Raw genomic sequence first — 24,657 nt, forward strand, 5'->3', positions numbered from 1 at the left:
CTGGATAACATACAATATTTTATCAGGCATTATTTGCATTTGTAAAGAATTTATTGGCTGTGACAGCACATTTACGCTTGCTAAGTTACTGAATGCTTGGACTTATGAGTGGAGACTGATTTAACTGAGTATATGACAGTCTGGGAAATTGTGGGGAGATCTCACATCTGTGATAGTTTTCTGCAAATAAAGAATTAAATGCTTTTAGGGTCCTAATTAGAACAGGTAGGGTGCTTTCAAGTGTGAGTAATGTCATGATAATTCCTTGACACAATTTGCTAAGGGAAGTCAGTTAGCAGGAAAAAATATCAGTACCAAGATAATGGTTAATTTGGAAGTTCTGTCTCTGTTCCATAAAATTGTTGCCTCTTGGCCAAAACAATCTTGCTCCATCTTTATTTACCAGGGTTGTTCAGTGGTCTGAAGCCATCTTCTGACTTAGAGATGGTTTGTATAGTCCAAATTTAATTTTGCAATATTCCATTGCAGAATTGCACAAGAGAGGCCATTTGGGGGATGTTGACCTGATGGGGCTGATGAAGGAAAGGCTATTCTCTGTAACCTTCACTGAGGCAATATGTGTGAGGAAGATGCTATTGCTTTGTGCAGGGCTTGGATCCCTAAAGAACTGTCTTATTTACCGAGATAATATTTACCTCCCCTTTAAGGAGCCTGTTTCTCAAGCTTGTTTCCTTGGAAGCAGGATTATTAATTAAAGTTTACACCTTGGAAATCAATCATTCCGTGCTCTGGTTTCTTTAGAAAAAGATATTTGTTCTGGCAGTCCACTTTAAAATTCGGACTTGGAAACTAGCTGGACTGGAAAATAGCTTCAGGAGGAAAATTGATTATATCAGAATCTCTGACGCCTGTGACTTGTAATTTCCCTGCTCTCACCCCACTGCTCCTGCACAGCATTTTGCATTCTGGAGTTCCCAGCACTTAGTGTTGCTAAACCCTTTGTTTTACAGGCAATCAGTGCAGGCCTGTTCTGCTGGAGAGGAGAGGTTTGGGGAAAGAGAGTCCCTCCAGGTTCCACCATGGGCTGTGATTTTGTCAGCACCTGCCTGGCCTGCACAAACACCAGCAGGTGCACCAGGCCTCCTGTGGCTTAAACGAGGGTGTGTGGAGGAATAAGAGCCTTAAGGGCAAACAAATTCTAGAACTGACCCATGCAAAATATCCCATTTTCATACAATATTTATGTCATTGAACAAGTTTGGTCCCATTACCTCTGAAAGTTTATGTGCCCTGTCATAGTTCTTGCTGCACTGGAGAAGCTGAGCAGCTAAATTGCAGTCTTTCCTGTAGAGCTCCTGGAAAAAAACAAAAAATAACCTCTTCTTTAAAGTTTGCAGAGCTCTTGTGCCTTTCAACCTTTCTCCCATGCCTGATCAATCTTTTCAAATTCACTTTGGGGAGATTTGGAGCACACTTTAATTTCTAAACAAATTAAGATGCTTTGTTGTTTCTTGCACAACCCAGAGATATTTCCCCCTTTGCTCTGTGAGGGCTAATAAAATTACTAAGAATAAACTTTTGAGACTTGCTGCAACAGAACAGTAATCTACATTTCAGAAGATGGATACTTACCATTAAGAACTGAATTTTATACTGTTAACATGCATGGTACTGTGAAGGCTGAAAAACCATGATCTTTTTAGGAAAAAGAAAAATTTTACTGGGTATTCTCCAGACCAGCAGTAAAATACTACTTTAGAAGTGCTAAAATAATGTTATGAAATTCTGGGAGAAATTCATTAGAGAAATATACATTGTATTGTTTTTTTTAAAAAGGGAGATTCTTTCTCCTTTTGATATTTCTTGATGGTTCCTGGCTCCTTTAATATCTTGTAGAATGCAGCTATAGAAATATATTAAATCTCACTGCAAATATTTGATGCTACAGAACAGAATATTTTCACTGGGCAAGAAATTACTATGAGAATTCCACACAGGGAAAGAGAGAATTTAAGCAAGCCTCTTATACTATCTTTGTATTGAATGGCTCCAACAGCCTATTTAATGGGAAAATTCAGCTCACAGATTTGCCCTTCACCTAAATTTAATATAGCACATGTGACTGTGTAACTGTATCCTTCAACCAGTATCTCTGGCTCCCTGAAGTAAGAGTCGTATTTTGTTTTTCCCTATCTAGTTGCATTAAAACCAAGGTTGGCTTCAGAAGTTGACTTTATAGGTGGGCAGAGATGAGATACACAAAGCATAAAAGTGCTATGGGCAGTGGGCTGTGTCAATCTGTAAAAATTAGTATGTGTTTACAGACAAAAGGTGTGGAATACTGATATAATTTGGATTTTCTCTGATGTCAATGTTATCATTTTATTGCATGCTGATTTTTATGGCTCCATTAATTCTCTTAAAAACTGATAAAGAAATTTTCTGTGAAAAAGATATTTCCTCTGTTTTAAAATACCATTTAAAGGCATTCTGTAATAAGAGATGCAACAGGATGTTCTTGTGAGTCTTTGAGGGATGGGGATAGTTGTCCTGTGAACATTAGTTCATATATCTTCATATTCAAGGACCTTTAGACACTTTTGCTTTGTGATTTTTTTTTCTCTGTCTTTGTGAGATTTTATATATGCCCCTTCTGCCTCAAATGTACTGGGGAGACATTAATTTATGTGGGTCTAAAATTTTTTACGAGGACACACTATTTTCATTCCTGAAAAAGAACCCAAGAATTCAATTTAGAAGTAAACTCCATTACACGTGCACGTGTTTTGATATGTTGCATGCACATTAAACCCAATATATATTGCTGTACAATGTGCAGCACTGACAGGTACTCTGAGTCCCATATGGAATTTCCAGGCACACACAAGTGGTATCTCTCCAGAACCTAATCCTTTCTTCAAAAGCTCTGTGCCTCTCTTTCTGCGCAGTGGTTGTCATGGAGAGTACGAAAAGCATTTCTGACACTTTATTTTTAGCAGCTTTAAAAATTACTACAGAAAAATTACATGTGAGCTACATGTGCCACGTGTACTTCGTTCTCAACCTGCTGGGCCAAGCCATGTGAGTGGGGTGACTTTCTCTGCTTTAATGCTTGCCTGAATGGAAACCAGCCATATCTGTGGCAACTAGAACAATAACTGGCAATTAATGCCAGAAGTGTTTCCCACAGTTTAAAATGTGTTTTTGTATCAAGAGCTTAGTTTTACATTTCTGTCAGATGAGAGAGGGGAAATATAATTGAAGAAAGAAATATTGCTGAGACAAAAACATTCTCCCCATGTAGGATTCTTCAGCTTATCAATTCTGTACTTATTTGGTATAATATTAGTGGTTTGTTTTGTAGTCCTTTATTTTAAAATTTGGAATATAACTTTTATTTTTATTAGTGATACTACACATAATGATAGATTATCCTGAGCTGGAAGGGACCCACAAGGATCATCAAGTCCAACTCCTTGCCCTGCACAGGACCATCCCCAAGAGTCACGCCCTGTGCCTGAGAGCATTGTCCAAACTCTTCTTGAGCTCTGTCAGGCTTGGTGCTGTGACCACTGCCCTGGGGAGCCTGCTCCAGCCCAACTACCCTCTGGATAAAGAACCTTTTCCTGATATCCAACCTAAAACTCCCCTGACTTAATTTCATGCAATTTTCTCAAGCTCTGCAAGGGCAGAACTTTGTCTGATCCACCCTCAAGGCTGAAGCAGTGGTACTGGATTTGAGGCCTCTGCACCATATTCTAGTGCTCACAGTAAAACTATGAATACTGAAAACACTTCAAATGTGGGTTCAGACCTGACTCCATGAAGTAGTATAAATGCATGCATACTTAAAGGAAGAGTGCTGCAATTTTTTTCCACCTCTATTTGAAATCAGAAATAACTCCACTGATTTCAGCTGAATTAGTCTGGAGGTATACCTGTGGTTCCAAAACCCGGATGTAGCCCATTACTTTTAGCACACTCCATTACTTATAGCTGTTAGAGTTATGAAGTCACTCTTCTTTCAACTCAACTTCTGTAAAAGTGAGGGTCAGACTGGGAACTTTGTGTTTCAGTTGGAAAGCTGTTAATTGCACAGGCAGAGTTCACATCAACAGGCATTTTAATGAGATCAAATGCTCCCAGCTATGATTAAGAGTTCATGTGAAATATGGGAAGATTGAACATAAGATGCTGGAAAATAAGTGCTAACAGAAACATGTCTTCCATAGATGAATTTTTTATTAAATGTGGAAGGAATGGCACAATAATGAACTAAATGCCTGCAATATTCCTCTCTGCTGTCTTTGTAGGTTTGTCTCAGGAAGGATTTAATGAGCTTGTTGCCAGCTGCACTACTCATGCCATTTTTCAGCAGTGTTTAATGAGATGGAGGGTGACAATTGCCAGAGATGTTCCCAGTTTTGTCCCACATAGAGATAGGTACAATTTTACACATGAACAACTGCCGGGGGAAGCCTGGCTCCTGCTCCCTGCAGGAGTGGTCTGAGGGACCAGGCTGGGTCAGTCCTGCCTTCTGCCGGCACAGCTTGCTTGTGCTGGGCTTTTTGGGGAGCAAAAGATCAAAGAATTGCAGGAAATGTAGGGCTCTACACTGTGCCTAAAATACTTCCAATGAGTCCTCACTCCACACGTCCCTGCAAGAGCTCTGACCATGTGCTTGCACCAGTTTGCTGTACTGATGGCAAAATTAATGCGGGGATATTACCATTTCTTAGAATATTTTTTCATCAGTTTCAGGCTGGATATAAAGAAAAAAATATCAATGAAAATTCTCACCACAACCTCATAACATAAGGAGAGCTGGATTTACAAAATGATGGGAACAAACAGACATAAATTTAAACGGTTGAGGTAACAAGTTACATTTTATACAAACATAAAATATTATTCTATAATTCCATGGGAAGTTCAAGACCTAATTTGTTTCTGAATATAATCTCAAAATGAATACAGTTCATAATTAAATACTTACATTGTCTTCTGACAACTTATCTATCGTCACCTTGGCTTCTATTAAGTGATTATTGAGTGCAATTATTTCATGGCTCAAAGCCCGTTTTTCCTCTTCATAATGTTGACCCTGTGTAGAAAATGGAGTGGTCAGTGTTTCTTCTACTGTCAGAATATTTCAGATAAAGGCCCACAGGTTGATGTCATTCTCAAATCTGGAGAGAACACAACAGATCAACATTTCTTTTTTCTTTCTTCCCTCTCCCCCTTATTTATTTTATCCTTTATTTTGCTATTTGTACTTAGGAGATGAGGTAAAGTCCTTTAGAAATATAGATTGAGTTCACATTAGGAACTCAGATTGAGTTCACATTAGGAACCTTCACAAAAGGCTGTAGTTAGGCTATGCAAAAGCATCATATTGAGCATCAGCCTATACATCCCTTCTTAGTCACAGGACAGGGTCTCTAACATGGAAGGGATTGCAGCTGCTCTTTTACAACAGAAAAGTTTCACCTATGCTGTTATGTCCCATCCTCATAAGGAAGGAAAAACAATATTTAAAAAGAAAAGCAGTTATGTTTGAGCCAATTTTATTTTAGCTGTTGACTGTTGTAGTTGATTTAAAAGCCATGATTAAGGTTGTTCATTTCTCAAGGTGAATGTTTAACTGATTGCAGGGTTAACACTCATTAGCAGAACACAACCCACTGTGGCGTATCAGGAAAACAGTCTGATTCTAATTTCTTTCTGCCCACTAATTTAATCTTGTTACCAGTAAGATGTAACTCTTTATTATAAATGCAAAGAAATCAGTGGAAAGAATGAAATGCTAGTGGCCCTTCCCACGTTTTGTCTCATTTTGATTCCCAGTGTTTATTGTACTGCCTCTCATATCAAAAATCATTGTGTACCAGTCATTTATAACCCTGCCTCCAGCCTTACATTGGTGTTTAAAAGTATGGTAGCTTCCGAGTACTCTGAGATCAAGTCATCTTCTGTGCACTCAGAGCTGCAACATGAAGGTTTGAAAATTAAGGTCTTTTAGAAAGGTGCATTGTCATAAGAGCTGAAAGTAGGGTAAAACCTAACATACATCTGTTTTGTTTAGTGGACTCAATCCAGTGACAGATTCACACTCTCAGTGGTGCTGAGCAATAGGACAAGAGGCAACAGGTGGAAACTGGAACATGCGAAGTTCACCTGAATATGAGGAAGGAATTCTGTACTGTGAGGGTGGCTCAGCAATGGAGCAGGTGCCTATCGAGGCTGAGGAGGTACTAAAAATCTCCCTGGACACAATTCTGAGTAAAGTGCTCCAGAGTTCTCTATTTGAGCAGGGAGGTAGGACTAGATCTCCAAGTGGATCTAGTGGATCCACTTCACTAGAAGTGAAGTGGTGCCTTCCAACCTCAACCATTCTGTGATTCTGTGTGTCACTTCCCATTTTTGGTTCTGAGGGACTGAAATTTCCCAAATCCTGTATTGCCAGGGTCACACAAAAATCTTCTATCAACACACACTTGACCTCACCAGCTAATTGACAGCAATGGGAATTGGGTGTTTTGAAGTCCGAATGAATATCAAGGTTAATTATCCAGCTGCAGAGCACCAGCTTGTATTAAAGGAACGTGATTAAATTGGAAGTGGCAGCTCTCATCCTAAGCTGCTATTTAAAGAAAAACACCTTCTCAAATGGTCTCAGCAAACCCACAGTTTGCTTTAAACTGTGCAGAGGTGTCTTTGTGAAGGTCTGGGCTGGCCTATTTTAGTGCCAGTTTTCCATGGAGTGTCTGCTCCCTGCAGTTCCCAGCCCTCTGTCGTGACAGCCCAGCTGTGCCTGGAGGCTGGCTCAGGCTTGACACCTCTCCCCTCCCCGTTCCCATTGATCAGGCTCTCCTGCCTGGGGACTACCTCACAGAAGCCCAAAGTGTAGCTTTGAGAGCTTGCAAGGCTCCAACCTTACTGATTTTAACCAGACACAGGGCTGTGGTTTTTAATTAGGCAGATCAACGTGGTTTTATATGAGACCCTTAACTCTCATTGATTTTATAGTGAACTAAACAACCAAGCACTTTGTAAACCTCCTGGCCATCTGTGCACTTCTAAAAATCTGTCTCCTTTGAGACTATGACTGAAGATTACATTTTCAGAGGTATTTAACTGTGTAATGAGGTAGACAAGTGACCACCTAAGTACCCACAAAAAATATGTCCCCTCAATTTTCTAAGTCATTTCATGCTTTTGAAGGACCCAGGTCTGCTGAGTACAGACATAATCTTCCAAATAACCATTTGTATGGAAGATCTTATCAGTCCTTGCATGTCCAGTTGTCATGCCAGGACAGCTGATTTGTGAAAATCTGTTGCTCTCAATCCCTCTGATCTCAGTAACTGTTGCTCTTGCCTAGCCAAATTGAACTTTACTCATTCTATTTTGCATTTCAGGAGATAAATATCTGATCAAGGATTTGCAGTTTTCAGGAGAGAAATTAATAAAAGGCAGAAGATTCAAGCATTGGAAGCACTACTTTACACTGCATTTGAGTAATGCTGAATCTGGCTGAAATGTGATTTCATTTTATTTCACTTATGATAACATTTGGATGGTGTTTCCCAGACTTTGTATCTGCTCAAGTGTGACTTTAAAAGATATTATTTATTTGTTGAAGGGTAACACTCACCTCAGTTCAAATTTATACTATACATGTCAGCAGGTGGACACCAAAGTAATAAACACCTCAGAAGTGCTGTGGAGAAGAGGGAATAAGGAGGAAAGACCAGTCCCAATCTTCTCCACCGTTACTAGTTCACATCTTTCTCTTGAAATTAGTGCCATTAGCATGAGCCAAGAGTGTTTCAATGTGGCAAAATGAGGAAGCCTAAAGGTGGGCAGGACACTGAAATCCTTTGGCATACTGGCCACACACTGTGTATCCATCTTTGGAAGTTGAGGGCTCCAGCCAGACCTTATTGTGTGTGCAAGAGGACAAAAGCTCAATCCTGACACCATCTATGGGGGAACAGTGCAGCTGGAAGAGACTATGGTGCTGTTGAATCACTGCATTAGAGGGATTGCTGGTCACTGCAGGCTGCAACTTTGAGCCCTCTAGTTGCAGTCAAGCAATCAAATTTTCAGCATCAGATTGTCAGAGAGGCACGAAAGGAGGGTGGGAATCATAATATCAATGCTGTGATCATGAGTTGCAAATATAAATGCTTATTTTACTAGTAACCACTTTTGGCAGATCCCTCTATTTCTGGTAGCTTATGGAAGCTGTGTCCTCCTACTCTTCCAGAAGGCTGGTGACCCCTCCTCCCTCCTTTTGGCACTGCTTTCTGCTCTGCAGGTGCTGATACCCTGTCTCTCAAAACTCAGTAGTGAATTAAATCAGTGGTGCTATTGATATGCCAATGGTTTGCAGCTGGGCTGAGGGGTCCTGAAGTCCACTCCAAAATGCCAGAGCTACAGACTGCAGTGGGCTGAGAGGCTGGTGGATCCTTGCTCAGAAATCTTTGTTGAGTCAGCTCTGTGCATCTCCTGCCTCCCTCATCCCTTGACACAGAGCCAGCACACGAGAATACAGCTCTCTAGTGTCTGACTAACACAAGAGAACCACAGTCATGTGCCCACATCTGAGTCAGATGAAATTTGTTCTGCCTGGTGGCTCCAGCAATCACAGCACCTAGGCTGAGGGCACCTTGCTCCTATCCTGGAATTAGCATGACCCTCAGTGCTTCCTTACAGGTCTGAGGAAAGGTTTGAATATCTGTTCTTCACAAAGGAACCAAATTATATAATCAAATATATAATATATGTCTGGAACCTTGGGTCCTTTTTAATAATTCATACCCATCACAATGAAAACAGCCCTCATATATTTATAGATCCATAAAAATATAAGTTGATGCTTTCAAAAGTGTTTGGTGCCATCTAGTCCCTACATCTCAAATCTATGATACAAGTGGGACAAAAAGAATTCTGGTAGGTTGATTCAGCATGAAATAATTAATAGATAATGTTATCTTTAAAAGTAACAAAAGCTGGATGGAAAGATCTGCTTATCTTGCATATTAGTGAATCCATAACTGTTCCTACTCTAGTCCTTCAGCAGAAATGGGCAAGCTAAAAGGCTCTCTCTCTCTCTGGTAATGTTTCAGTCTCCCTTCATTGCTTTCCAGCAGCTGGAGGGTGTCCTACCATAAAGCAGTGTCAGCCTATTAGTCAAAGCTTGGCTGCTTCTTGTCATCTCTGCTGTCCTGAGGGAGCTCTGATGTGGAGAGACCTTTGGAAAGCAGCCTCAGATTTGCAAATGGGAAGTGCTGGTCTGTGGAAATGTCAGACTTTTCAAACACAGCAAAGTGAATCCTGATGTTTCTCTAAGGGCCATTTCCATGGATGCAATTTCAATGCTTCAGTAAAGGTCTTACAAACAATAATGTAATGGTAGTACTGACCAGCAAGGAATTAGTGGCCAGCTGTATTCCTTTGGAAATTCTTCTTAATAAGTAATGCCCAAATTACAGACAGAGAGAACAGGAGAGACTTTTTCTGCTACCAATACCACCAGAGTGATATTGGTATCCCATCCTGAATGCCTTGACAGAGGTTTACTACAATGCTTTGGGATGAAGAATACAGGCAGAATTTTGTTCCCTTTTTTCTCTACTACCCTACTTGTCCAGGAGGAACACCACACTCTGACAAGAGAAAAACCCCACTTTGTGGACCAGTGTAACACTGTTAACTCAGTACTTTTCTCCTAGACCAGCAGTCACAATCTTTTCACTGTTTATGCTTTGAGGTATCTGCTAAGAAAATGCAGGGGGTTTACTGTTCTGTGGATTGTAGTCAGCAAACAAGTGCCGACTATACAAGGGGGGATGTACTTTCAAAGCAAAATCTGTATGTTTTATGGTGATATTTTATAATCTCATTGAAATCACCTTGCAAAGAACAAAACTGAGCAGTTGAAGATGACAAACTGGGAGGAGTGGTGCTGCCCAGGAACCTCACAGGCTGGAGAAATGGCCTGACAGGAACTGCAGGAATTTCAAGGAGGAGAGGTGCAAAATCCTGCACCTGGGGAGGAGCAACCCCTTCCACCGATGCATGCCTGGGGCCACCCAGCACACACTGCAGCTTTTCAGAAAAGGATTGGGAGGTCCTGCTGGAAACCAAGTTGAACACAAGCCAGCAGTGTGATTCCTTGCTGCAAAGAAGGCCAGAGGTAACCCTGGGCTGCATTAGGCAGTGTTGCCAGCAAGTTGAGGGAGATGATTCCTCCCTTCAGCACTGCTGTGGCCACAGCCAGGGGGCTGTGCCCAGTGCAGGTTCCTCAGTACAGGTGGGTAAGGACTTACTGGAGGGAGTCTAGGAAATGGCCAGGAAGACAATGAGGGGATTGGAGCATCTCTGTTCTGAGGAAAGGCTGAGAGAGCTGGGACTGTTTAGCCTGGAGAAAAAACAGCTTGAGGGGGATCTCATCAAATGTGGATAAAGATCCAAAAGGAGGGTGCAAAGAGGGCAGAGCCACGCTCTCTTCAGAGGTGCCCAGTGACAGGACAAGAAGGAATGGGCACAATACCAGTGGCACAACACGTGAAACTCAAGCAGTGCTGTCTGAACATAGAAAACTCTTTAACTGTTGAGAGTGACTGAGCACTGAAAATGGTTGCCCAGACATATTGTAGAGTTTCCCCTCCTGGAGATATTAAAAAACTGTCTGGACATGGTCCTTGATGACCTGCTGTAGGTGTTTGAGCAGGGAGTTTGAAATAGATGATGCCCAAATGTTCTTCAAACCTCAACCATTCTGTCCTTCTGTGAGTGTGGCTACCACATCTCACTGGACTGCTGTGATAACTGGGGTGGCTATGAAATGATAGTTTAAATTTCTGTTATTAGCAAATGCTGATATTTGCATATAAGTAAATGCTCTTATTTTTATGGAGAGATAATTTAAGAAATAATTAATGCATCTCTAGGTGGTAATAAAATAGAGAACAAGTATGCATGGAATGCAGTACATATTCACTTGTTTTTCCCTGGTATTACATCAAGACTTCAAACAGAGCCCAAATTTTACTTGGTGCATGTGAATTCATGTCCTCTGGAGTCAGTGATGCAACACCTAGTTATTACTGATAATTACAGCAATCATGGAGAAAGTGAGTGTGTTATCTATCACCAAAAAGGGGTCCCCAGACGCATTCTCAGTAATAGTTCAACAACAGCACTTCAACGATGAGTGAGGATGAACTTGGTTTATAGCATCTGTCAGTACATATCTCATACTCTGGTGGGAAATTAATAAAAGCTGCCATTCTTTGTGGAATGGAAGATTGGGACATTATGCAATGATCTCTTCCAGCAGGTATGGAAACTCTTCACTGTTGCAGAGGGTACTAATGTGGATTACTTCAAGGTGCACTCCTCTTCCCGTGCAGGTGTGTGATGGTCTCAGCTGAGCAAGGCAGCCTTCAAACCGAGGGATCACTTGTCAGCAGAGTCTTAAATAGAAACATATGTGGTGGTGGGCCTGGCTAGGCCAGGGTTATAGCCAAGAAGAATGAGAAATGTGGTGGAAATAAAACCTTTTTTCCTCCTGTAACTCTGAAAGTTAATAGCTGCGCTATTTGCAGTACTTCCCTGCAGACCATATGCATAACTTGTTTTATCAATTGGCTCACAAAGAAGCAAAAGATGGTTTAAATTTGCAGGAATTACTGAATATTCTCTGCAGTAATTCCTGATTTTAAGCATGTTAGTTTCTGCTCTGCAGATCTTCATGTTTTTATGGCAGACTGTCTGTTTGTCTTTGTGCTGTGTGAGTTTATCTGCCAGTGAAGAGCAGTGGATCTCCCCCCTACTCACACTCACTTGCACCCATGGGCAGAAACTGTAATAAAATGAGTGAACTGACAAGACCAGAAGAGCAAATAATAATGAAAGACTTTTCAATGAGTAATGAGACTGTGTCAACTGATACCAGTTCACAACATGATCCTTGGAGTGTAGGATTTGGTGCTGATAATTGCAGCATGAAAGCAACATTTAATATACATTAAATTTTTAGTTTTACTTCTTTGCATAACAATCTTATTTTGGTTTAACAGTAAAGTGAGTATCCAAAGGAGCTGTTCATTTACAGATTCACTGAACCCACAAGTCTATTTAAGAATGTGTATCTTTACAAGCAAAAGGGGAAAAGAGCCAAATGTTCAGCAGATTTATGAGGTAATTCTTTATCAAGTTACAAACAAAACTGCAGGAATGTGTAGGGATCTATGTAGAGGATGTGGCAGCATTCTGGTTGCACTTCATCACCTACCACTGTCTCATCTTTGCTTCCCACTGCAGTAATCCCCAGAACACCCATCCTTGTCTCAATGCCTCTTCAAAATGCTAATAGAGCCTGGCTTTCAGGAATGCTGCTACAGTGTGGTAAGGAGCAATGACTAATTCATTATATTTATCCTACAGAATATTAGATATTTATTTAAAGTGATTTTATGTTGCCAAGCTGCCAAGGTTGCACACAAGGCTGCGTTCTTCAGAGACAAATGTATGGCACTATGGATTTGGAAATACCCATTTTTCTGGGCAGGTCAGAGAAAATATGTTGATGTATCTTTTGCCTTAGGCTTTACCTACTGCAAAAATCTATCTCATGTTGAAGTTCTTCCACATAAAGAAGATAGTGGCAAGAACATTATTCCAATGTGACAGGCCTTTCTCATGATGAACACATGGGATAAAAGGAAGTGACAGATGTATGACCCTTGGGTTGGCTCAAGAAGAGACTGGATTATCTGTCCTTGCCCACAGCTTAATTTTTTTTTTTTTAATTTTATTTTGTAACTCCTCCTAGGAGCTCAGCAAAATAGTTTAAAAGAATTATATAGTCACAGTGATATGAAAGAAGTGGAGACCTCAGCTAACCTAGTGGTAAAGAGCAAAACACTTTGCAAAAAGAAAAAGAAGTTGTGTGGATGGGTAGAAAAGGAGAAGTTCCACTGCTGCAGCCACACAAGGTAGGCTCTTCAGCCTTGTAGCTTGAAGCCGTCACTCCAAGGACTGATTGCGTGGCATTCAAACTTTCCAGCCACAAAGGCTCCTCTGTGGAAATGAAGTTACTGGAGACTGGATGCTACTTAAACGAACTACTTAGATGGTTCTAGAAAGAGGAGGTGGCATTAATTTCTAGGAGTAAAGAAGTAAAATGGTCTAGGTGGAAAAATGTCGTATTCTGAACTTTGGAATATTCATTCATATTAACTGCAGATTATTTTAATATGCAAGTGAATTATAATTAGAGTTGACTGCCTAAACAAGGACAATTTCCCAACTAAAATATAAAATATAAAATTTCCTTACTAAAATAGTAAGGGCTAGATTATTTACAATACTTTACTCTTTAATAATTTATTCTGCTCTAGGAATTTTGAAATTCACATTTCCTGTCACCTTCTGACACTTTCTTTTAATAATTAGTTGTGTGGAAGAAAATTTTGAAAGTCCCTTCCTTTCCCCCTGTGACTAAAAGAATGGTTTATCTAAATGCTCTCTTGGGAGCTAAAGTACTTCTCTCTCAGAAAATTGCTCTCTGATATATCCCAGTCCTGTGGCAAGGCTGACTTTTCCTCTCTGGGTTCATCCTTGCACTTGAGTGCACAGAATCCTTTCTTGCAGTGAAGACCTGTGATGAGCTGGATTTTTTCCCAAGCTCTGCTTGGTGGACTCTGAGCAGCCCAGAGCCAGCCCAGCAGCTCTGCCCTCCCCACAGAGCCTGTCACAGTGGCAAAGCTGCCTTTAGGATTATTGCTGCATTGTTGTTATAATGCAGGCTTAGGCTTCTCTCTCCTCACTGCTCCACATCTTGGGCTCTTGGCTTGTGGATTTTGATCTTTCTAAATACATCCATGTCCAGTGTGTGCACGTCTTTATATTCTGTTTGCCTAATCTCTTATATCTGTTTAACATACATTGAAACATCAATGGGATGCTGGGATCAATCAATGCTGGGATATTGATTGGGAAGATTTGGTAAGCTGTCTGAAAAATTGTAAGTGTAGTACAGGAAATAAACATTGTACTTGTGTCTTTTCTGTGTGAATTAGCCTCTCCTTTTTTATTACAATATATCTCTGCTATTTACTTTGTGAAATCTCATGTTGGGCAAAGGTATTTAAGGTTTGCTGTTTCCCTTCCACCCCAATCAACCCCAGATCCTTGGAATATTTTGAGAAAATCCTTATAAGCTCTTTTGAAGGCAAAGCAGGGGAGATCCATTAAAATATAATACTCTTTTCAAACATCCAGCTGCTCAGACCCTGCTAAATAGTATCTTTTTGGCAGCATTCCAATTCAAACTGCCATAACCAACTATAATGACTACATTAAATAACTATTGCCAAAAAAAAAAAAAAAAAAAAAAAAAAAAAAAAAAAAAAAAAGGCATAGAAAAGAAAACAGCCACTATGCAAATTCTTTGAGCAAAGATAGAATTTTACTTCCAACCCTGCTAATAGGTTACTCGAGTCATTGTCTCCTAATGCAGTTTGGGGGGTTGTTGTTGCAGTTATTTTTAGTATGAATTTAATTGTGACTCTGGAATTGCTGAGGCACCCTGCAGGGAGGGGCAGGTGGAACTGGTCCAGAGGGCTGCAGGGTTTTTTTTCTGTTTGCTGCAGGTTGTGCTCATATGAGACTTTGAGGGACAGAGCCACCTTTGATCCCCACAGTGGGGACACTGCTTCTGCTCACTAGTGCTTGAGGAGTAAACTCTCCTGGCAGAAGGAAAGGCTGGAAAATGGATTGCTTGCTTTAACTGATGAAATTTTACTATAAGGAAAGTGCAACACTTCCTTCCCATCTGACTGCTGGGATCAAATCCAAAGAAAATTAAAGATGGATATATTTTTGTGAACAAGCAGATAGGAAACTCACTGCAGTGTGTTTCTTGTGTTGGTGTTCAGGATGGTCATTTCAGCTGTTGCCTCCAGAGTTTGTGTAGATGGGAGAGACTACCTTTGGATCAAGAGAAATATCACAATCTTTGTTCCATGTCATCAGATCAGCTGTCTTGAATCAGCACTCCTCTCCTCTGTGCCATTTGAACTTTGCTGAAATTTCATTTACCTCCTTAACTATCCTGAGTTATATTGTAATTCCACAATCTTTATTTTATTTTTTTTTTCAGTATTGAATCTGGTTTAAAAGGCCTTTGCTGCCACATAACAGTTCATGACCCCATCAGCTGTGCTGGCACAGCTTTGACCATCCTGAAAGCCAGACTGGCCAAAAATAACCCTTTAAAATTGAAAAGCCCTTTGTTTAGGAAAGAGATATTTTAAACTATTTTTTCCATTAAGAACCATGTACATGGATTCAATATCCTCAGTATTTCTCCATGGCATTCAGAGCTCTGGCTCTCAGTTTAAATATTTTCCAATGACATCCCAAGATTCAGTTTTCTTTTGCCCTGGAGCCCAGCAAAAATTTGAACACTGTAAATTCTTAATTCCATTTATTATAGCTATTCATATATTTCCTAATAATATTAAGTCTCTAAGGTATTATTTTCACAGCAGCTTAGAGATATTAATGTCCTCTTGAGAAGAGGCTAAAGCAAACCTCCCCTAATTTATATGTCAGGGGTGTCACTGTCTGGGTCTAAGCCAGCCACCTTCCTGCCTTCACTCAATCAGCACAGAGATTTCCTCCAAGCATGAAATTCCTCATTGTATGGTGATTTTTTTTTTGGAGGAGCAGCTCTCCAATGGTGCCTGCTTCTCTCCACTGGCTGACAAAGATGCTGAGGATAATAATGCTGCAGACATACACATGCAAAATGGATGTCTAGCATGTAAATATCTAAAACTAGGTAAAATGAAGCTTACTCTGAGTAACCAGCTCAATGACACACAGATCATGTTTGGCAGAGGCAAGGACTGAATCCATATCTCCCAAGACATAAATCTAGTAATTCATGGGAAACTTGCTTTTCTGGGTCTGTATCTGTCCCCAGGGAAGAGCAGCATGAAGACATTTTGCAACTAATGTGAATCTAGCTGAGACAGGCTTTCAGTAAGTTGAAGGTAATGACCTGTTTGATGGGAAAACCTCAAGAAATGAAGGATATGCTATTTCCCTGGATACCAGGAGCTCTATGCCTCTGCATGTGCTAAAAGCTTTCCCCCTTTGAACAGGTCTGGATCCTGAGCGTACTTCTTGTTTTGCCTGATTAAAAAGCTGTCTGATATTTAGCATTTTCTCTCTGTGAAGACATTTATATTCGTCAGTTTTCTTTCTTCACTGCACAAGACATGTGAGCTGAGGCATGCCTGAGCTTCTTGCTGAGGCAGCTTCTTTACTTCTCAGTCTTTCCAATTTTCAGACAACTTGAATCATTTTGCAAACCCTCTAAAAACTGTCAATATCAGAACCTCAACTGCTGTCTTCGAATTGGACTTTATTTTGTCTGAAACAATGGCAAAATTATCGCTCTGCTCTATTCACTTCTGTCATGGTTATACAAATATTACTTTTGTTATTTTTGTCATGGCTTGCTGCCGGGTGTTCATGTGGAGTTGTTCAACCAGCCTGACTTTCAGAGTCGGTGACCTTTCCTGAGTCCCTCCTTTCCAGAGCACAACCCCATTCCCTTTACTTCTTCCTCCCATTTTTTGCATTATGGTCTGCAAAGCACCCTCATAGATTTAATGCTTTTAAATATCTGTGGAAAAACATATTTTGACTGAATGGGAACATCTTATGGAAGGCAGTGGTCATTTGAATTGATCTGCTTATCAACATTTAACAACATTGCTAATCTTTTTAATCTCATTTTATCAGCAATAATTTTGTGTTTGCTTTTAGGGCACTGTTGAGAACACTGGTTTGTGCTGAGATCTCTACCAATCACTGAGCTGTCCTGATCCAGCCCTCTGAACAGACTCTCTTAAATGGAAACACCACAGTGCCTGCTACTTTTTGGGGTGACTTTTACTGCAACCTTTCTGCTAACTGCTTTTGATATTGTATCATATTTATGTAGTAATCACAATCATATGAAGTGGTACTTGTCAATTCTTACTATCCAAATTCATCTACTCAATTGCCTTTACAAAAGAAATTGTGGTTCACTTAATAATTTTTCATAAAAATATATTGACTTCCATTATTTATACTCTTTTGATTTAATTTTCCAGTAGCTGAACAACATAGACAATGATTTTGTGTTTCTACAACCTCTATTTGCTCCATTCTATGCTTGACCTCTTGGATGTTGGTACAGTCGGTTCAGAATTATCTCTACATTCAGAGTCTTATTTTAAATGAACATCACATTTAACTTTAACACATTAGAATGTATTTCTAATTTAGTTTGGAGTAGGAAGCTGGGAATCTGTTCAGCTGGTTCTTTTATGAATCTTAGGTGGAAATTTATGTAGGCTCCTGTTCTATATAAGAAGGATTTTGCAAGTGTTCTCTAAGACACATTGCTGAACATTGTCTGTAGCTTCCATTGACTTTGGAAGTCGCAATCTGTAGTAAAAAAAATGTTGAGCCTTAAAGCAAAGAGTGGCACAAGGGCTCTGCCTCCCACCAAGGGCAGCCAAGTGAAGAGGGAAAGGTGCTCATCTGTTTTCTGGCTCACGTGGCAAGGCAAGGACTTGAAGTGCCACGAAATGGCCCAGTTAGGTCAGAATGAGACATTTCCTTGCCAGCCTGGTGCAAGAAGCACATTAAAGCTACTGTACAGCCAGGAGGGAGCTTTGCACCTTTGGACTACACACAGCCAGAGGGACAATGTGGGGAACTTAGCCCAGCACAATTGTCCTTGAGGGCTGAGGTACCCAACAGCAGAAGCATTTAGTGAATATCTGGGTGCTCCATAGAGAGATTTTGGAAATTTCTTCTGGAAAACATCCAGATTTTCCTGGATGAGATTAAAACTGTCCATAATGAACTTCCTGCTCTAATTGTGGCATCCTTGATTTATTTTCTTAACTGTGGTATCAGTCAGGTGCCATTGATTTGAAAATTAGTTGGTGCTTATAACTGATTCATTTACCTTCAGAGAGAGCTCTCTGGAAACTGAGAAAAACAAAACCCAAACCCCAAAACAAAATGAAAACTACAAAACTTCCTGGTAAACACACAATATTAAAATTAATTATTTTTTCTCTCTTTTAGTAATTTGCATTTATTTTCCACTTCTTTAGGGATTCTTTTTCAATCAGAGACACTGAAATAATTTGACAATTATTTCCTTCTTGCCAAAAGAATACAAAAAGCCTGGGGAGCCTTGTAGGTAAACTGTTCTCTGCCATTAAGAAAATGAGGTTTAATGCCTTAACCAAGTCCTTTTTCACCATGAAGAACTAGATTTACTGGTTTATGGAAAACATAAATATTGGGCAGGATGTTAGGCCCCTGAACCTGTCAGAAGAGAAACAAAAAGAATAGACTCACAGTTATGAACACACTTTAATCCTTAGGGCTTTGACCTCAAGGAAGGAACTTTAGAGAGACTCTTTTTAATCATAGTTGAGGATGAAATTGAGTTGAGAGTAGACCCCACAAAACTGAAGATTAGAAGCCAGACCCAAATGCACCACTCTACAAAAGCCCATTTCCTTCTGGTCCTGTTGACTGTCTTCTAGTTCCTTCCATCTCACTGTTGTTCAAAAGTGTATCTAGGAACACAGTTTTAAATTCAGTGAATTTTTCAATCTAATTAGTCTTTTTTTGTCCTCAGCCATCAGTTTAAGACTTTTGTTTATGATCTGGTTTGTTGACTTTTGTTTTCCTTGTATTTCCACATTGTTCTGTTTGAATTTATCCTCCACACAATGTAGTACATTGTATGTACTAGTTGTCTTTAAAATTGACATCTAATTTACTGTTCCTTTTTTAAATGCTTCCTGTCATAACATCTTATGCTTGAAGAGTGCAGATATAATTTGCTTTTGCTACTGAGGTTTATTTATTGAGAGAAATGTGCTAATGTGGATGGACACTGAGGAGCTGTGTTGATGCTCATTAGCGATAAGAAATTTGTATCAAGGCTTTAAACAAAATCTCTGGTTGTTAAAATGTTTCTTTTATCCAAATTTTGAGCTCCATCTTTGAATCTGAACAAATATCCTTTCTTGTTATGTCACTCAAAAATAAGAGAATGAAATGAATACTTTCCTCATCCTTGAGTATATTTTGGGTAAGAGGTCAAACTTCAGGCAAGCTGACAGCTAGAAAGTGATGTTGGCCTCTGCACTAGTCTCAAGTTTCATCAGAAGTCATAAGAGTTGTTCTAAGAGATAAGGAGATCCAGTACATTCTGAATAAACACTTTTAAAAATCTCCTTTAACCTGCTGTGGTAAGGAAACCTTCTGGTGTGCTCCAGACTCTAACTCCAGTAAATGTGTAAAGTCATCAGCAACACAACAGTTTGCTTCTCTCTCAATTTATTTTAAACCATTCTAGGAAGAGATAACTTAATATAGATATTTTAAATTTCTTGAAGTATATTTTAATCCACATAGGTAGGAGGAAAAAACGCTTTCATTGAAGGCAATAGAAGAGCTATACTATTTAAACCTCATCACAGCCTGTGCTAACTGCTTTTGGTGGTAAAACCAGGCACTACTGGAAGGTACAGAAACACTTCCTACCACTCTGGCAGGATTTCAAAATCCATATTTTCCAGCAGATTAGATACAGAAGGTTGATTCTAAGCAATGTCTTAATTGCTATTTGATAGCTAACAAAGATGCAGCTTAAGAGCTGGCAGGAGATGCCATGGCAGATTTTAGGTTCTCTAGATCTGTCTGTGTGAAGATCCAGGAATTCATAAATTGGCCAACTCAGTCAAAACAGTTTGGGTTTTTTAATAGTTTTTGTAAACCATCAAGAAGACCACGGTGATCACTCCTCTGATCCATCTAGCTTGTGCCATAAACATTTCAGTCAGCAATTCCTGTGCTTGAAGAATACAAATTTTCTATAGGTAGGTTTTCTATAGGTAAATAACTTCCAGAAGAACCTGCAGAAATCTGAAGCTGACACTTCATGAGAAGATTGTTGTCTGGCTGGAGCAGGCTGAGTCTGACACGTGTCCTCTGCAGGTCCTGGCTCAGTAGGAGCCACCCTGGAGGCATCTCAGTGCTCCTGGGGGCTGAGGGGCATCACCAGGGCAGCCTGCCTAGTGCTGGGGCTTGGCCTCTTTTGAGGCCTTGGAGCTGTGGTGCTCTGCTTTGAGTGAACGTATCAGCCTGTCCTGTCTTTCCTGGGAAGTCCTTGTCAGGGGTTACCCCCTGCCAGCCTCAGAGAGAAGATGACTGCCCTTGAATGGGGCTTAGAGCCAGGTCATTGTCATGAGGGTGGATGGACCATAGGAGAAGTGGAAATGAAAAATGCAAGTGAAACAGTGAGATCTCTTAGCTGTACAAAATGTCATTTGTCACTGTTTGTCACTGTCAGGTGGCCACGGACTTGTTAGAAGCTTAGAATTGAAAATCTTAATGTATTCTTTATGGGAAAAAAAGCTCCTGAATTATGCACCAGACTAAAATGTTTCTACTACAGGTGACTCAGCTTCTAGATGCATTATTTAAAGAGTTCTATGATATCAGTCTGCTGCTGTGGAACTGCAATCTATACCTCCCTTTTTCACTGCTGTGCCCTTACAAATCCAAATTCTAATCACAATCATTGAAAACAGTCCTACAAGGAGACTTCTGCAGTTTGCATTCATCTTCATCCACCTTTGCAGCTGCCTCTAGCAGTGTGTTAAATACACAGTAGAACTGATGGTGACTCCTTTCTAATTTTGGAGAATGAAGGTTGGAATCATATTTGCATTTCTAGTCTAAGAAAAGACATCTCAAGAACACCTAAACTCTGTTAAGGGATTATTTGGAAGGTGTGGAGCAGCATCAGATCAGCAGTTCAAGATGCTCAAGTGCTCTCTGAATAGGAAGGAAGATGTGGAAGCAGAACCTTGCAAGTTCAAACTCTATGCCCAGATAGAGCCCTGTACCTTGTCTCAGGTCAGGGTTTTAAAGATTATGTGATGTCCAGGTGTAGGAAGTAAAGCTTAAGTTATGGCTTATGTTCAAGCTTCAGTCAGTAAACCACTGAACAGAAGATACACACCTCATATCACTTGATCAACTTTTACACCTCTGGAAGGTCACAGAAATGCCTGGAAGGGACCTCAAAGACTATCTAGTACAGATGTGTATTTCTTCTTGTTGTTGTTGTAGTGTTGCTTAAATAAAGTGGCCTGAACATATTAAAATATTCAGGGATTATCTCTAAGGCTCATTTTACATTATTAATCTGTTACTATAAGCTTTTCTTCAAATTGACACTATAAAAACTCTGATCTGTATTTCAAAATGCAAAGGACAAATCAATTTTAAAAAATGGAATTTGCTATCTTAAATATCTGCTATCAGGTCAGGCTTAAAACTGAATGCATGAATGAAATGCACCACATTTCTTTCAAGAGAGGTTTCCAAATCAACAATCTCACTGGGATAAATTATGGTGCCAGAACAGAGCTGATGAGAGAACCATTTTATTATTGTACCATTTGTTTTCAGGATGAACATGAATTTCCAAATTAAAAAATCAAGTGTGTGCATGAGAGTGTGTGTGAGTAAAATCCCTCCTTTTCATAACACTGATGGTAATTTCTCTCCTCTCTCCAATTTCATTTTTAAAGGCACTTTTCATGGCACTCCTGAAAGTGGGAAAAGATATGACTGGCTATTTCTTTAGTGATTGCAGATGATGCCACCTCCTGACTGCTGGGAAGAAGTGCTGGATAAGAGTCAGAACTGAAAAGCGAGTCAGAATAGATAATGTGTTCATTTTGCACCTCCCAATTACACACAATAAAACTTCTTGATGGTATTTACTACCAGGCCCCAATCTCTGTTACTCTACATATTAAACTGAGCAGGATCCTAACTATGGGAAATCAAGAGTTAACAAGCACTGAATATATTTGGAAAATGAATGGCATGAGAGTGCAGAGGAGCTAATTAGTGCTTCTACATTTTCAAATGCCTGTTGAGATCAGGACAAGAAAAATGAGGTTTGCCCTTTAAGAAAAAAATTGAAAACAATATCAATGATGACAGTAATACTGGAAGAAAAAAAGCAGGTGCCATATGGTGTTATGACATATATAGGCACTACAGGGATAATTGTTCACTAAAATTAATAGACATTTATTGATGGGATGTTACTGCTTTCCCTAGTATTGTAGTAGTGCTTGGGAGGTGTATTCATTAATCAGAACCCGAGTAAAGAGCAAAATGTCATGTAAGAAGAAAAATGAACAGATCCCAGGGTCAGTGGGGATCAGCCTAAGCATACCTGAGTCAAATAATATGTTCTAGTAGAAAGGAGCCTGGTTTTTTTTTTGGGGGTTTTTTTTTTTGGTTAGGAGAGCCCTTTAGGATTTGTGCTTCCACATCTGCATCATTCTTTTGAATTATTCCTCAAAGCATGACTCTTGCCAAAGACAGAGAATTCTTTGACCTCATCAGCTGCTGGAAAATCTGTCAGGTTTGTGATATGTCAGTTAATATATATACATTTTGTGTGAACAGAGCTCAAGAGTGATAGGTGTGGAGTGTTGCCTTGCTCAGGAGATCTGTGCTGTCTCAGAGATGCTGATGCTTGTCTATGTGTGGTTACACGGTCATGCTCAGAAGAGGAAAAATTACTTTTTGTGCTCTATTTTAGGAATTTCTCTGTCTTTGTCTGGATATAATAATTCCGTATTAAAAATGAGTATGTTGGTAACTCTTGGTATCTCCTCTTAGCCTTCCTATTTTCTTTGCTTTACCCTCTCTCCCATCACTACCTCCTCTTTCCAAACAATTCAGCCTCTGCCACTTTTGCCTTAGCCAGACTCAGCCTGCAGCCAGCTGGCTTTCAGCTGACTCCCTGGCTTCTGTGAAATACTCTGTGGATTCCTCTAGCTTAATTATTTTTGTTGTAAGCCCTCAGCAAGCCTTTATTTTCACTTCTGGTGCAGAACATGGTCCCTGAAAGAGCACATGATGTGAAAGAAAAGCCATCATCTGCCGTCGAGTCACCATGCTGGAGTGTGCGGATCCAAGGACAGAAGTCCTACAACTGCAGAACTCTTCCAAAGATTTGGCCTTTGTCTCCATGAAGCACAAAGGGCTTTGGAAGTCTGTCACTACCCATAGAAAGGCACTGAATACAGAGCTGTGCTGAGAAAATGCTCAGCTGCCAAGGAGAAATGGTGGAGGCCAAAGGTGCATTGGACTGCAGAGGACCCCGTGAGTTAAGGACTCCCTCTCCCTGCTGGGCTGGAAATGCTGGCCCTAAACTGATCACACTGCAGCATCAATGTGAATAGGCTATGTGGAACTGAGCCTAATAAAAGTTGTTCTAGTCCTCTGGGGGTTTGCTACCTTTGTCTAATACTCAGGCTAAATTTATTAAAGGCTAATGAGTATCCATTTGTTATTGCAGCAGCAGTGTCTTTTAGTCTAAATAGCTTTTAGTCTCTGCTAAGTTTACAGGAGCTTAGACTGATGAGTTTATAGAAAACAATCAGAATCCCCACGACCTTTACTCTCTTAGGCCACACAAGCCAGCATCTTTTAATCTCATTTCAGAAGATAAATTCTTCATTTCCTTGATTATTGTAGTTCTGTTACAAACTAAATTAATCTTCCTTGCATCTGGATGCCCGAGACTGCATATTGTATTCCAGATGGCCTCATCATGGTCTTGTTCTCTAAAAATGCCTCACAAGAGACATCTGAAACCAAATGATTTTTCCAGCTATGATTGACTAATCAAGCCAGAATTTTATTGCTTTTTGGCACCTCCAGTGGGCAATCCCCGATTTATAACATATTTTTTTCATTAGTTTGAGAGCACAGTTTTGTCCTGCTTGTGGGTGGGCACATGTCTGAGGAAAGAGGGGAGAAAATGGCCTTTGCTGCTCAGTAAAGTGGCTGCAGCCAGTGGAGTGACAGTTTTCCTAAGAAATTGATTCAGCATCAAATTCTATCTGACGCTGAAAGTGCTAATCCATTCCTATTGACTGCAGAAGCAACATGGGAATTTCCTGTTCCTAAATTTGGTGACTTGGAGAGGTGGGCTGAGCCTGTCCAAAGATGTGCAGTACACACACTCACCTTGTAGTGTGCACTGCAAAATTCCATCCTGTTTCTGTGAGCCTGGGCACCCATTCCCTCCTGTGCTTCCCAGCTCCCACCACAGCAGCACAGCTGATGGAACTGATGCAGGACTGATTGTAGGGAGGCCTTATAAAATTTGCTTTTTCTGATCATAAAACTCAGTTCCCTTGAATGGCAGCAGTTCAGCTGCCTTCTCATTTAGCCTGTTGCATGCAGCAATGTTCTGCCTTGTATCTTCTGTATGATTGTCTGCTTCTATTCTTTTTGGGCTATACTGAACATCAATTTCTTCATTCTCCTTTAAACAACTTATTTTATTCTTGGGCTGCTATTTACACAGACAAGATTTATTTTGCTACATGTTTTATTTTCCCTTGTGTAGTCTAACATACCTGGAGTCTTGGCAATTTTAAGTTTATTTCTATGATTTTTGGCATACAAGTTTCTCCTTCCAAGCCTCTCAGATTCTCATTTTATTCAAAATATTACCTGCAAGGAAATTTCTCATTCAGT

At 40.1% G+C, this 24,657-nt stretch overlaps 1 protein-coding gene across 1 annotated transcript in view; it reads right to left on the reverse strand.

Annotated features, from left to right (window-relative positions):
• The window catches only part of BEGAIN (brain enriched guanylate kinase associated), a 53,418-nt gene that overhangs the window by 4,085 nt on the left and 24,676 nt on the right, over window positions 1-24,657 (reverse strand). The window contains exons 2-3 of the mRNA XM_063397359.1: window positions 4,958-5,065; window positions 1,233-1,316 (exon numbers count right to left, since the gene is read on the reverse strand). Of these exons, the coding sequence (XP_063253429.1) occupies window positions 1,233-1,316; window positions 4,958-5,065 (192 nt within the window). The remainder of the gene's footprint in view (window positions 1-1,232; window positions 1,317-4,957; window positions 5,066-24,657) is intronic.

Source organism: Prinia subflava, chromosome 5 (genome assembly GCF_021018805.1).
Source record: "Prinia subflava isolate CZ2003 ecotype Zambia chromosome 5, Cam_Psub_1.2, whole genome shotgun sequence".
In the NCBI taxonomy this organism is placed as follows: Eukaryota; Metazoa; Chordata; class Aves; order Passeriformes; family Cisticolidae; genus Prinia; species Prinia subflava.